This window comes from Triticum urartu, chromosome 7A, assembly GCF_056163025.1.
Source record: "Triticum urartu cultivar PI428250 chromosome 7A, HENAU_Tu73, whole genome shotgun sequence".
In the NCBI taxonomy this organism is placed as follows: Eukaryota; Viridiplantae; Streptophyta; class Magnoliopsida; order Poales; family Poaceae; genus Triticum; species Triticum urartu.
In genome coordinates this window covers 373,717,651-373,731,178 of record NC_141879.1, presented here as the reverse complement: position 1 = coordinate 373,731,178, position 13,528 = coordinate 373,717,651, and the positions used below count along the sequence as shown (strand labels likewise).

General features: G+C 45.4%; 1 protein-coding gene across 4 annotated transcripts; it reads right to left on the bottom strand.

Moving 5' to 3' along the window:
- Positions 1-430: 430 nt before the first annotated feature.
- LOC147959640 (golgin candidate 3-like) lies at positions 431-6,466 on the bottom strand. Of its 4 annotated transcripts, XM_087532491.1 has the most exons (15): positions 6,116-6,465; positions 5,285-5,383; positions 4,904-4,993; positions 4,675-4,821; positions 4,356-4,488; positions 4,196-4,260; positions 3,691-3,861; positions 3,434-3,538; positions 2,942-3,049; positions 2,433-2,729; positions 2,269-2,334; positions 1,835-2,037; positions 1,338-1,392; positions 1,060-1,245; positions 431-893 (listed from the first exon to the last, which is right to left on the bottom strand). In XM_087532491.1, exons 1-15 carry the CDS (start codon positions 6,296-6,298, stop codon positions 636-638), a joined length of 2,166 nt encoding a protein of 721 aa, XP_087388617.1. In that variant the 5' UTR covers positions 6,299-6,465; the 3' UTR covers positions 431-635. The 4 variants fall into 4 exon arrangements, with proteins under 4 accessions (XP_087388617.1, XP_087388619.1, XP_087388618.1 ...); XM_087532493.1 differs by lacking the exon at positions 3,691-3,861 and having other exon boundaries at positions 6,116-6,466; XM_087532492.1 differs by lacking the exon at positions 4,904-4,993.
- Between the last annotated feature and the right edge of the window lie 7,062 nt (positions 6,467-13,528).

Genomic DNA, 13,528 nt, shown 5'->3' with positions numbered 1-13,528 from the left:
TGAACCATTACAAACAAAATTTAAATTTCTTAACAGCTAACTATATTTTGATAGAGGCAGCAGCAAGAGTCCCTTGAAGAAGAATGACACTCGAGGAGTCTAAACAATGTAGCACGTAGGCAAGCTTGGGATGGTTATAACTTTTATAATGTAGGAGCGTGTATATAGTAAGTTTAGTGACACGAGGATGACAATTCAAGAACACATGGCAACTCCGAACATTTTTTATGACAAGTTTAGTAACACAAGAATGGCAACTTTAGTTTTCAAACATGGCAACACCCTTTTGGATGGCAAATTTAGTTGTAAAAGAGTCAGACCAGAGTGCGCCACACGCGTGGCACTTACCATTTAGGTTTAAATAAACCCCCTTTGCAAGTTTACTAGCAAAGACCTTGATTCTCATCTTTTAGGGGCGCAACTGGTCCGGTAGACAGCAAGCATACATACATTGTATAGTGAATTGTTCCTTTTGTTGACTGACAGGGCCCATTTACATATTTCCTTAGGTGCCACCAAGAGGGGAGAGAGAATAAAAACTTTGAATTGACTAAAATTGCCACATTGTCAACAAATGAAATGAATAGCTCAAAGGAAATAAGTCATCCAGCACTATATACTTGGTTCAGATCATTTTAAAGGCGTCTGCATGGATGATACATGGGCGCAAGTGGAACCATGCGGAATTCATCGGAATCTGGACGATCAAACTGATGTGGCTTTGTGGAAAGGCCAGGATTTGCAATGTGCTGTGACGCTTGTAAATTTGATGCACTCCTACTGGTAGTTTGGTTTTCTTCATGTGAAAGCCTTGCAGCGGCTTCCGAAGCTTTTTGTTTCTCCCTTTCTTCTGTCTCCTTGAGTAGAAAGTCCACCCAGAGATCTGCGAAGGACTGCAAATATTTGGAACTTAGGGTATTGAGAAAACAAGTAGCACTAAGTTATAATTTAACCAAACTTAGAATGTCACTTGTTTCTGACTTTTTATGTGGCTGCCATTTATGCAACAGAGATATGATCACATCATCATGGAAAGAACAAATGACAAAAAGATCCCACCTGGTTATCCTGGGGTGCATGTGTAGATTTTCCTGCTGAATTTCCACCAACAAATCCTCCAACTAGACGCCCAGGAAGACCCAAAACACCACGGACAACAACCTTACCAACATTGCTCTGTGCAGAACCAATTCTTTGCTTGTCCTCCTCAGAGAAGCCAAGCATGCGAACCATAAGATCCAATACCTGGATGTACCCAATATTTGGATATTACTTGATGAGAATTTTCGAGTTGATGAGTTTCATGATACCATAAATAATTTGAAGGAGCCAATCACCTCTTTGCTGTGATTCCGTTGGAAGTATGTAACTAGTAGTTTGATCACAATTCGTCTGCAAGAGAAATTCACTTATCATATATCCACGTAGCTCATGCGAAAATAAAAGCACAAACAGGCATATACATCCAGTTGGAACATCCTGCAGAAAGAAAACTTTAGCATAAATATGATCACCATTTTCAGATATGTTTGGCATTAACAGATGTCACAATATGGCCACCAAATAGTCAGCAGACAAGTGCCAATCACTAAATATTGGTTATTCCACCTTCTGTATTTATTTTTTCTGAAAAGGATTGAGCCCAAAAAATTATTGGTGGGATTTACTGTGTACATGATTGTTCTGCAAAATTCTGAATGTTTTTAAGGTATACATAGTAGGCTTCCACACAGTATGTAGTATGCCAGACCCTGTTTCAATGCATAAAACAAATATCATCTGTGTGTGGACATACGTATTCATGAAAACCATCAGAGGGGACAATAGTCAGCACCTGTCAACAGAGTTATCTGAATCAAGTGACATCCTATTGACTGTTGTCATGCTTTGTTCTAGCGCATGCCTTAATCTTGAATTGTCATCCTCAAGCTTCTGCAGGGAGCGCTTCCCATCCGCTAACATCTTCTCGGCTTGAGAAAGTTTGGCAACTACCTCGTCCTTTTCCCTTCTTGAAATTTCAATTCCTTGATTTGCCACCTGCAAAATCTAATAGCTTTAGTGATGACATTCAGAAATGGCAGCATAACATTCTTGCACTGCTTAGAAATCAAAGTACACGCACTAAGAAGCATATTTTCTTTACTACAAACGCCTTCACTCAAAAGAAATTCAATCAGGGTGAAAATGAGTTGAATTATACTGATAATAGTATGTTCCAAAGTTGAGAAATGCTTGCTAAAGTAAAGTGGAGGTATTAGCAGTTCTTACCTTCAGTGACTCAGATAATTTAGCCAATGCTTCTCTAGCCATAGCTAAATCATCCCCAAGTCGCTCCTGTATCATATGTAAAAGTGCACAAAAATCAAGCTGAAATCTTGCAAATATAGAACATTAGGCTTCAAAGCAAGGATAGTTTGAAACGTTCCGATCACCTTTGCTTCACTCTCGGCATAGTACTGTCCAAGGGCACTCTGCAGATTAAGCAGTTCCTGATCTTTTGATTCAAGTGCATTCATACAGTTTGCAAGCTTGTATTGCAGATCTTCTATCTGTTCATTTGACCTCGAGCGTTCATCATTTATGGTCTTCTTACTCTCCTCCTGCTTTGTCATCTCAACCTTTAATGCCCTCTCTAACTGCACTATATGAGCTCTTTGCTGCTCACAGATTGCCCGCAACTCTTCAATGACTTTGCTATCTTCATCCATCTTTTCTTGGTCTTCAAGGTCCTACAAAGAATAACAAGTTTGCTATTAAGAATGATACTACCACATCATTCTATTTCCTTTTAAGCAGATGAGTTTTTGCGTAAAGCACGCAACATGCTACATTGTTCAAATGAAGTTATGTGGAATAGATTCTGCACAACCTAATCCTCTCTCCATCTTATTCGGGTAGCTGAATTCCAAGTGTGGGAACTAAAAATTGAGACTAGTGTTACCTTATCTAACAAATGCTGCTTCAGCCGAGACAAATTTTGTAATGCTCTGTCTCGCTCATGAAAAGCACCCTGTAAAGCTTTCTTCAATGAAGCCATCTCGTCCTTGACCTTCATAGAGTTACTACAAGCACATTAGTATTTTTGTTCCCTTGACAATTTATACATAGTTATACCGCACACTAACAAAACCATATGTTGCAGGTCCATAACTTGGGTTAAAAGGTATCCATAGTGAAATGTACAGCCTATTACTTTTGACAGTGTAAGATTGCTCTCTTACTAGCTAAATTGTAGAAAATTTACTTTACCAAAGTACAAAATTGGGACTTTGGGAGTATACATTAAGGTTATAATTTCACTTCAAAGATCTGAACCTAACAAATAAAACAATAGGATGCTTAGCAGTCTATCTCATGTGTCTTCATGAGCTACCACATTCCAAATTATTATATATTTGTAATATGTGTAAATCACAACTGAAGAATATTTTACCTTCTCCACATCAGAAAAATTGTCAACATCAGAAGTACTATTGTCAACTTTTTGTGTTGTGCTTTCCATAGTAACGAGCTCTTTGTCAAGGCTGCCCTTCGCTATCTGCAGAAGCAAAAGACTGCTGTCAGATTCCTCAGCCACATAATGAGTCCAGTTACAGTTACGGCATAACAATATTCGTAAAACTGCAGTAAATATATAATCACTTTTAAGCATTACTTAAACATTTACGCAATTGCTACATTAATTTAGACCTTCAAATCTGAATTCTCCTTCTGTAGAGCCATCACCATACTTCGAAGGCTTTGAAGAGATCCATCTGATGCACGCTCATTGTCCCTTGTACTCAACTCATCTTGCAGGCATCTCAACTCTGCTTTCTTCTCACTTAATTCCTTATGTAACTCTTCCATGGTAGTTGCTACCTGTGAACGTGTAAATACAGCACGTTCATTATTCCATACGTAGCCAGCAATGTTCTTATGGCGGTAAGGCACCCTACAGCAGGCAGCCAGCGCCTTGACGCCTAGGCGCATAAGATGGGTAAAAATGTAAGGCGTTGCCAGGGCGCCTTGCCGCCTAAGCGTCCAAGGCAGGACGCCTTAAAAACATGGGTAACCAGATAAATATAACCACGGAGTCCTATCTGTCATCTAAATGCAGGACAGGAATTCCAATGCTAGAGAAGCATATACAGACCCGAGGAGCAGATAATTAATGTATCAATTTCTCTTCTATTTATATTAACTATGAGCTTACCATCTCTCTATCGACCTTCAGTTCATTTAGCTGCTGCTGAAGAAATTCGTTCCTCTTGTTTTCATCTGAGGGGAAATAATATATTTCAACAGAAGAAAAAATACAAGATGTTGTGCAAACTACTTCAAGTTGGAACAGCTTAGGTTTCGCACTGACATACCTTCTAACCTCCGTGTTGTATCATCTTCTTTGTTTGAATAGCACCTGAGTTGCTGTTTCAATTGTTTAATTTCATTTTCAAGACTAGCCTGTTTAGAAGCAAAATATGCTCTTTCTTCCACCAGTGCATCTCCCTGTAACATAATATGCATTCAAGAAAGAATAATAGTTGTTTCTTGCAGCGTGCTGTTCTTAACAGGTAATGATAGAACAAAACACAATCTTGTCAATAACATCCAAAGAGGAGTGAAGCGTGAACACAATATAAGTTATGAATTTATAGATTAATAATGCCGTGATGACACTGCTTATAGCTATACCTTACAATGCACTGGCAGTGGGTGCGGACCATTTTTCTGTATAACCTGTGAAGCACCACCACCATACCCATTCTGTTTTAAGACACTCGATGTTTTTTCTTGATCTGTGTTCCTTCGCATTCTGCTAGGTGATCTTTGCAAAGTACCCTATAAAAACTGAAGTTGGTGACATGGCATACAGCATGCTAAGTGATCAGTACTAGATGTGGATATCAAATTACTCGATTACATTAGAATTGCCTGAGACTGCCTTATAGTTAGAGCTCTCCATACTTCTTCTCAATGAGCCATTTTCATCACGAAGTTTTACCAGTTGCTCCTGTCATAACATATGCACCGCTGGATGCTCAGAAATATTGTGAGCCATATTGTCACCGAGTTGATATTGTATGCTTTCAAATGTCATCACCAGTTTACCATTAAACGAATTAACTGTTTTACTGGCACTAAGCCGCCAAAGAAGCTCAATGCATGCGTCTAGCATCTAAAAAACAATGTTTTCAGCATCAGCAATCTGATTCTGATAAACAGATACACAATAGGTTTTTTTTTTTGTGTGTGTGTGTGTTGGGGGGGGGGGGGGGGGGGGGGACCTTCCAATCATGCATACCTCCTTTTCCTTCAACATGGCAGCATAATTGAAGGACAATGCCTTTATTTCAGCCTCAGAAGCTTGAATTTTTTCAATATCTTCCTTGAGTTTAGAAATCTACAGCAAAAAAAATGCTATTGCATCAGGGGGCACTGCACTGATACTGCTCTACTTCCACAGTTAGCCACATAGAAATACAGCACGATGTGTTCATAACAAGTCCAAATCATGCAACCATGCATTAAAGCCTTGCCCAACCATACCAAATAATAGTTTGCTATGCGATCCAACATTTGGAGAGTGATGGAACATCAATAACATCTAACAAAAACCCTGTTATTAAAATACTTATAGGTAGCAACATATACTTCACTTGGATCAGATAGACATTGTCAGACTAAGATGCACAGTTAACATATCACCACATACCAAATTCATTTGGAACATACCTTCTCTTCAGAGGTGGTTCACTTCCCAATACCTTTAGCTAACCACTAGCCTAACCATTTTATTTCCCTTATTGAGTGAATTTCCAAGGAAAGTACTCCCTCCGTAAGTAGTGATCTAAACGCTCTTATATTTCTTTACAGAGGGAGTATCTGTTAACAGACTACAACTACAGCATCCCACAAAGTAGTCAAATAGCAAGGGTTAGCTCATCAGCACGAATTGCCTTCTAATATCAGGCGTGTGCGGGCTAGGCTATTTATATATCTAACAAGTATATGCACTCAGACTCGCGAACGAACAGCATCGGGCAAACAAGAACATGTCTCGTGGGAGCCTCTACTCCGACCATTTTAACACGAGACGAGACGTGCGTGGGCAGAATAAGGAAGGGCCCGTTACCTCGTCCGGCTCAGCGGGGTCCGGGCGGGTGTACCGCCTCCGCCGCCCGGACGACGGAGGCGTAGGGGCGTTGTCTCCGCGCCGAGATGGCCACGGCGCGGGGATCTCGTCTGCCGTGGCGTCGTCGACCTCGCCAGCGAGCCGGGAGAGGCTCTCCCGATAGGTCGCTATAGAGCTCCGCATCTACGATAGCGCCACCGCTTGATGGGCGGTTGGATCCTACGGGAGCGCGCAGGGTTAGGGTTCGGGGCCGAAGTGGCGGGTTCAGGCGAGGAGGAGATCTGTGAGAGGTGGGAGGAGTGACTAACGGAAAAGGTTAGAGATAAAGACATGTTTCTTTTCCCCTTCCTCAATCTACGTTATCTTGTCCTAATAATAAAGGCCAGTGCTAGGCGTCGTCCAGCTGACGGCTGACGCGAGGCAATTGTAAACCGCCTCGCGAGCCGTTGGATGAGCCGTCGCGTGGCCGTCAAATTGCCCCATGTGTAGCCCTTAGATCACGTCAACACAGAAAAATCGCACGCAGCAGCTCGTCATCAATCCCACTGTGCCTCCTCTCCAGTGAACACAACAATGGTGCTCGCCATCAATCCCACCTCACTATGGCGCCTGCGTCTGCGACCTCACAGTACCGGAGCCACCGGCACAGCTCCAACGCAGCCGCACCGGAGACGATGGAAAACAAGCTCAACGCAACGCCGACGACCACACGAAGAAAAAGCTCTGACGCAGCACCGTCGGCGTCCCGGCGAAGCTCCATTACCGCCCCCGTCGTGCTCCATTGCAGCCGCGGCGGAGCTTCATTGCAGCTGGCGTGGTCCATTGCAGCCTCCTGGCACGCCCCATTGCAACGCGGCCGGTGGCGGCGGGAGCTGCGATGCAGCTCCGGTGGCACTTCAATGCAACCGCGGCGGAGCTTCAACAACCTCGCTCCCTTGCGGCGGCCATGGCGGGCGCTACGACGTAACGCACGACGATGACAGCGGAAGCTGCGATGCAACTCCGGTGGCGCTTCAATGCAACCACGGCGGAGCTTCAACAACCTCGCTCCCTTGCGGCGGCCATGGCGGGCGCTACGACGTAACGCACGACAATGACAGCGGAAGCTACGATGCAGCTCCGGTGGCGCTTCAATGCAGCCACGACAGACCTTCGACAACCTCGCTCGCGCTCTACTGCAGCCCCGGCGGGATGAGGATGAATCAGGCTGCTCTTGTTGCCTCTCCTCTGCCATTGAACGAGAAAAGGGGGAAAAGGAAGGAAGCGATGGGCGGAGAAGATAAGGCTGGAGGGAGAAAATAAGGTGGGAGCGGTGGGCGGGACACGTGATGAGCGGAGAGAGGGGTTTACATGAGAGAATTTTCATCCGGTTGAAATTAAGCAATTTTCCAATAATAAAACCGCTATTGCTTCTACCCGCTCACCGCACTATTTTTTTTTAAAACATGTAGATTTGACTAATAAACCCGCATCTACCTGTAAGAAAAGAAAATGATTCGGCCTCTGTTTTTTTCCTGTCTCGAGCTAACGAACCGGGCCACATCGTTGCGTAGGGCTCGGCCCATGCTGCCTCCTCTCTATTGGACTACTGCCCTCGTTGCTTCGCCAGTTTTTTCTCTAAAAAAAGGAAATCCCGATTCGTCTACAACTTGAAGCAGATTCCTTTACAGCCTGGGAGGCTCCGCTATGATCAAAATTGGCTTCGACCTAAACAAGTCATCGATTTCAAGACGCCTCCGGAGCATTGGCGCGATAGCGGCTGGGATTGTGGGGTTATGGAGTTGAAGAGCATCAGGTAGAGATGGCGGCGCCGCCGCTACGGAATACGAGCACGATCCAACGGCTGCACCTCGCCCTGCGCCTTCTGCCGCCGGCAATGCACGCCGCCCCCGGCCACGCGCCCCTCGCATCCCCCTCGGCCACGCGCCCCCGCCACTTCACCCAGCTCCACCCCCGACCAGTCGTGCCACCAACGGCGCGATGTTGTCCTTATCATCATCGTCACACTCGAGGTACAACTCTTCTTTCCCGAGAAAGACGGGCATTCAGAGCTGGTTGCCGGATCCCGCTGCCAAGTCAGCGCTTGGAGTCGGATCCCACCGCTACCACTGGTGGTTGGGGCAGGGAGGGAGGGATTGGCACACTCATCTGAATTTAGACATGGTTAATATCAATTGAATCATCAAAGATCTACGTTGGTAATGTTTACAGGAAAGCTAATGCTTGAAGGAGAGGGAACAACAAGGAAATTTGGGACTGGCGGAGAGGACACCGATGTCGTGAAAGTGTCCAGCCCGGACACCCTGCATGTTCTACAAGACGCTCATTGCTTCTGACACCAGCATGCAGGGGGGCTTCTCTCTTCTGCTACATGGCGCTGGAGACCAAGAGATTTTGTTACCTCTAGGTGACTTGGTAGTGGCTTTTTTGGTTGGCCTGTGAAGGATTACGACCTGCAGAGGCCGTCCCAAGAATTCCTGAGCTCGTGGCCAATAATGATATGCATGGCACCAAATGGAGGTTCTGACATATAGCTCATGTTCAGTTTATTTGTTTGGCTGCAGGTCCACATATAGTTCTTCGTCAGATATATGTAGGAGTTATGCAATGCTGCGATATAACATGCGAATGGAAGGCATGAGAGATGATTTATATTTATACATAACCAATCAACGAAGGAAGATTGTTGGTCAGGTTTTGCTATCACCCATGACTCTGTATGGTAGACATTTGCTCTCTGCTCCTTATAAGAGGCAATCAGCAGCACATATTCTTGATTACTAGACCAACAAAGAATGGTGTTGAAAAATTCATAGCATTAGAGAAAACTGAATACATTTATAAGTTTTTAATAATACATATTACAAAATGTACCTTTTTGAAATTGAACTATTATATATTTCAGTATTATATACAAACTATAAGTATTCGTGGGTATAGGGAATATTTATCTTAAGACTGTATAAAAATTATTTATCCAACAATAGACTTGATTATACTGATAACTTTCAGCTTGCATAGGGACCACTTGTGGTACAAATCACGTATGCCCCTTTGGCCCTTTTTGTTATCCTTACACCTTTATGCACCAAGCTTGATGATAAATTCTTAGACTATAGAAAATCTTTCTTGCATATTCAAAACTAATATGCAAAGACACGTACCAGGTAAGGTGACCGAAGACTATTGCTTCCATTTATTCGATGGTGTTCATGTAGCGCATTGCTATCTGAGGTGCCATTTCCTGCAGCCGCGGGTTGGAACTGAGAGGTTGAGATAATAGGTGGAGGAAGAAAAAGAATTATTTTAACGGTAAAAAAACCGCCAATGCTATCTAGGATCATAAAGGTACATGTTCAACATGATTGATATTGCACCACTAGAATTTTTATATATCTGAACCTAATTTTCATGCCCTGCGTTTTCCCGTTGGAATGCACGGGTATGTTTGCTAGTAATAACAAACCAACGATTGCTTTCTGGTTGTCCGTCGTAGGCTTTTTTGCAAAAAAAAGTCACTGCTGAATTACGTATTCGACCAGGAATCCTATTTTAAGTGGCATATATGAGAAAACATTTCGTTTATGCAAAAAAGCCCCTCTGATTTGGGGTCTTCAACCCGCGGTCCAAGCAGATTTCTAAAGAAAAAAAACACGAAGCACGGGCTCGCCCCCTCCCCATCTCGCTCATGAAGCCGCCGCGACCACCCACGTCGACCGCTTCTCCGACGCCACGCAACACGCCTCCGAGCTCCCCATGGTCCGCGCCTCCCTCCCCCCCCCCCCCCCCGGCCAGATTCTCCGCTCCCGGCCTCTATCGCCCGCTCAGAACCCTACCCCCGTGGCTAGGGTTTCGGGCAGGCCTTCGCCGGCGCGTCTCCGGCGGCCCTAGGTTCGTCCCTCCTTCCTTCTTGGCCGGGATCCACCACCCCTACACCTCACCTTCTCTTCATATCCTCTGCTGCTGATGCAGACGGAGCACACCATAGGAGTTCCCCATCCACCACAGTCGCCGCTGATATGTCTCCGTCGTATCTACTTCTCCTAACGCTTTTCCTCTTGTTTTGGACTCTAATTTGCATGATTTGAATGAAACTAACCCCGGACTAACGTTGTTTTCAGCAGAACTACCATGGTGTTGTTTTTGTGCAGAAATAAAATGATGCAGAGCATCCTACGATCATCACCATGGACCTACCATCGTCTCACGAAGTGCCAAGAGGACCTATGACTCGAGCTAGAGCTAGAGCTCTCAAGACCGAGGTGACTTCTCTCCTTAGTGACATTACATATGATCCTCTCGAGACATGGATACTACCTAAGTCCGAAATGTTGTGCATGATTAGGTACCAAGAGGACCCTCCCGAAGATGCGCGTGAATGATTAGGTACCAAGAGGACCCCCCCGAAGATGCGCGTGAAGACGGACAAGTCCCCAAGTCCATGGATGAAGAGAACCAACGGAAGGAGACAAGAACACCTCCCAGGCCCCGGACGTCCGGCCGTGACCCCGGACATCCGGGCCCTGGAGCATCGTCCACAACAGTTGCTCAACCACCAAGCACCTACAGGCCCCGGACATCCGGCCCCGCCAGCCCGGACATCCGGCCCTTCCCGAGCACCCGGATATCTGGCCTCCAGCCCGGAAATCCGGACAACCCCGAACCCGAGAGCGATAAGGCCAGCCTCACCAGCCCGGACATCCGGCCTCCACAGCCCGGACATCCGGCCCGATGCCCGGACGTCCGGCCTCCCCTGTCTGCGCACCGTGTAAGGGCCGAGGCCCGTGTACCCCTTCGCCCACATAGACTATATATACTCTTCTCCTACCTACGTTTTAGGGTTAGCGTTGTGATAGCTCATTTGAGAGATAGAGCTTCACTCATCCATATCGGATCTACTCCACGAGAGAGACCGCGACCCCTCTACGGAGAAGATCCACTTGGATTCAAGACCTCCTAGCGGAGAAAACCATCAAGACCTCCTCACGGAGAAGATCATGCTACTTGTATCGTCCTTAGTTGTATGTGGATCTTGTATCTTCCTTTGTGTTCATAGATCTAGCATATGTGTGACTATTTCTTGTTGGTTTAGTGTGTCTCTCGTGTTTCCCCTCATGATTTCCCTCGTGTTCCTTGTGTTCTTTGCGGGATCCACTCCTTTCGTGAAAGATCGGCCCCTAGGGTTCCCACCCTACATCATCATTGTATCTAGAGCCACGTTGATCATGATTTCGGAGCCTCCCCGTTGTGTTTCTAGCCTTGTTTTTGTTGATTTTGTCCCTAATTCGAAAATTCCCCACAAAAATAGCCCTAGTTTTTTTTGTGATTTGTTGGTGTGATGAAGTTTTGTTGGATTTGATCCGCGGATTTCGTGTGTTGCAGGTAGATCTAGCCTTCCATCCACTTTTCCCCATTTTCCATCCACAAATCTCTCCGAATTTTGCCCGGATTTGACCTCTCCACGCGGTGTTCATCATGTTCGTCCATGGATCCAGAGCCCGGACATCCAGCCCGATAGCCCGGACATCCGGCCATCAAGCCCAGACATCCGGCCCCTGGCAGCAACATCTCCATCTACTGCCCCGTTTTCCGTCCATATTTCGCCAAATTTTGTTCCGGTGCTGATAAAGGCAAAGGTGTCCCGATGTTTCGATGAGATGGTGGCTATCGTTTTCTGTGGGAGTCGACCTTGACGATCCGACTACGAACGTGCGAGACGTCGCGCCTTAGCAATCGCTAAACCAACTTCCGAGGGGTTATTGACCACGCCGGAGCACGATCAACCTGACCACGAGGGCCTGTTTCCTGCGAGCAAACGAAGAACAAGCAAGAAACTGAGATTGCAATCGGGATATTGCGAATATAAGATGAAAGCTTTATTGATCAAGGTGGGGGTCTGTGACATCTTGGTCTGGTCGTTGGACACAAACGAAGTACGAGAAGTTGCAGCTATGGCGAACTTTTAATCTAAACAAAACCCAAAGTCTAAACGACGCCCTAAGGGCTGTATATATGGAGGAAGAGAGGGGAATTTCGTGGCCCTTGAGGGTGGGGTCCGAAACCAACCCTAACTCTTGTTTCCCCACACATACGGACTCTAAAAATAGCCTATACTTAAGTATTTCGAAATTACATGGGCCTGGCCCATTAATAAGGTGACGCGGCACCTAGAATAGCCTATGGACGAATATTATGAAGTGGCATCTTGTATATTTCGTCCATGGCTTCATGCACTCCTTATGGCGGCTTCAAAGTCCTGAAATCATCACTTGTAACTCCGTTCTTGATGAGGACATCAATACCATTGTTACACCCACAGCCCCTACTGTTACATATACTGGACCAATTACTAGAGCTCGCGCACGCCAATTAAATTACCAGGTACTTTCGTTTCTTGGTAATGATTCTAATGTTCATGAGATTATGATGCTGCCTAAATTGGATACATTTGTTTTGCTTTCAAATGAAGGGCCTAGCTTGGAGAAGGATGAACATTGGAGTAAGAACACGCATGAAGTTGATGGCATGCGCAAGGGGATCAAGAACGGAGTTACAAGTGATGATTTCAGGACTTTGAAGCCGCCATAAGGAGTGCATGAAGCCATGGACAAAATATACAAGATGCCACTTCATAATATTCGTCCATAGGCTATTCTAGGTGCTGCGTCACCTTATTAATGGGCCAGGCCCATGTAATTTCGAAATACTTAAGTATAGGCTATTTCTAGAGTCCGTATGTGTGGGGAAACAAGAGTTAGGGTTGGTTTCGGACTCCACCCTCAAGGGCCACGAAATTCCCCCCTCTTCCTCCATATATACAACCTTTAGGGCGTCGTTTAGACTTTGGGGTTTTGTTTAGATTAAAAGTTCGCCATAGCTGCAACTTTGCGTACTTCGTTTGTGTCCAACGACCAGACCAAGACGTCACAGAACCCCACCTTGATCAATAAAGCTTTCATCTTATATTCGCAATATCCCGATTGCAATCTCAGTTTCTTGCTTGTTCTTCGTTTGCTCGCAGGAAACAGACCCTCGTGGTCAGGTTGATCGTGCTCCGGCGTGGTCAATAACCCTCGGAAGTTGGTTTAGCGATTGCTAAGGCGCGACGTCTCGCACGTTCGTAGTCGGATCGTCAAGGTCGACTCCCACAGAAAACGATAGCCACCATCTCATCGAAACATCGGGACACCTTTGCCTCTATCAAGTGGTATCAGTTTTCAGGTTGCTCGGTGAGAATTTCCAATTTTCCTAGATTAGATTTATTTTCTTACCTATTGTCCAAGAAAAAGCCACAAAAAAGAGTTAGATCTATTCATCCTTGGTCCAAGCCAGTCTGAGCCGTTGCAATTTTCTTTTCATTGCTTGCATAGTTGAATTATCGGTTGCATCGTCGTGTCGAGTTGCTGGTCTTAG

What these genes read in the sequence shown, in the direction of transcription:
- LOC147959640 (XM_087532491.1), bottom strand. Translation starts at nt 6,298, where the DNA reads ATGCGGAGCTCTATAGCGACCTATCGGGAGAGCCTCTCCCGGCTCGCT. An exon ending in CACTGCCAGTGCATTGTAAG is followed by an intron (nt 4,489 to 4,674) that starts GTATAGCTATAA and finishes ATTATGTTACAG; the next exon opens with GGAGATGCACTGGTGGAAGA. An exon ending in TGAAGGTCGATAGAGAGATG is followed by an intron (nt 3,862 to 4,195) that starts GTAAGCTCATAG and finishes ACACGTTCACAG; the next exon opens with GTAGCAACTACCATGGAAGA.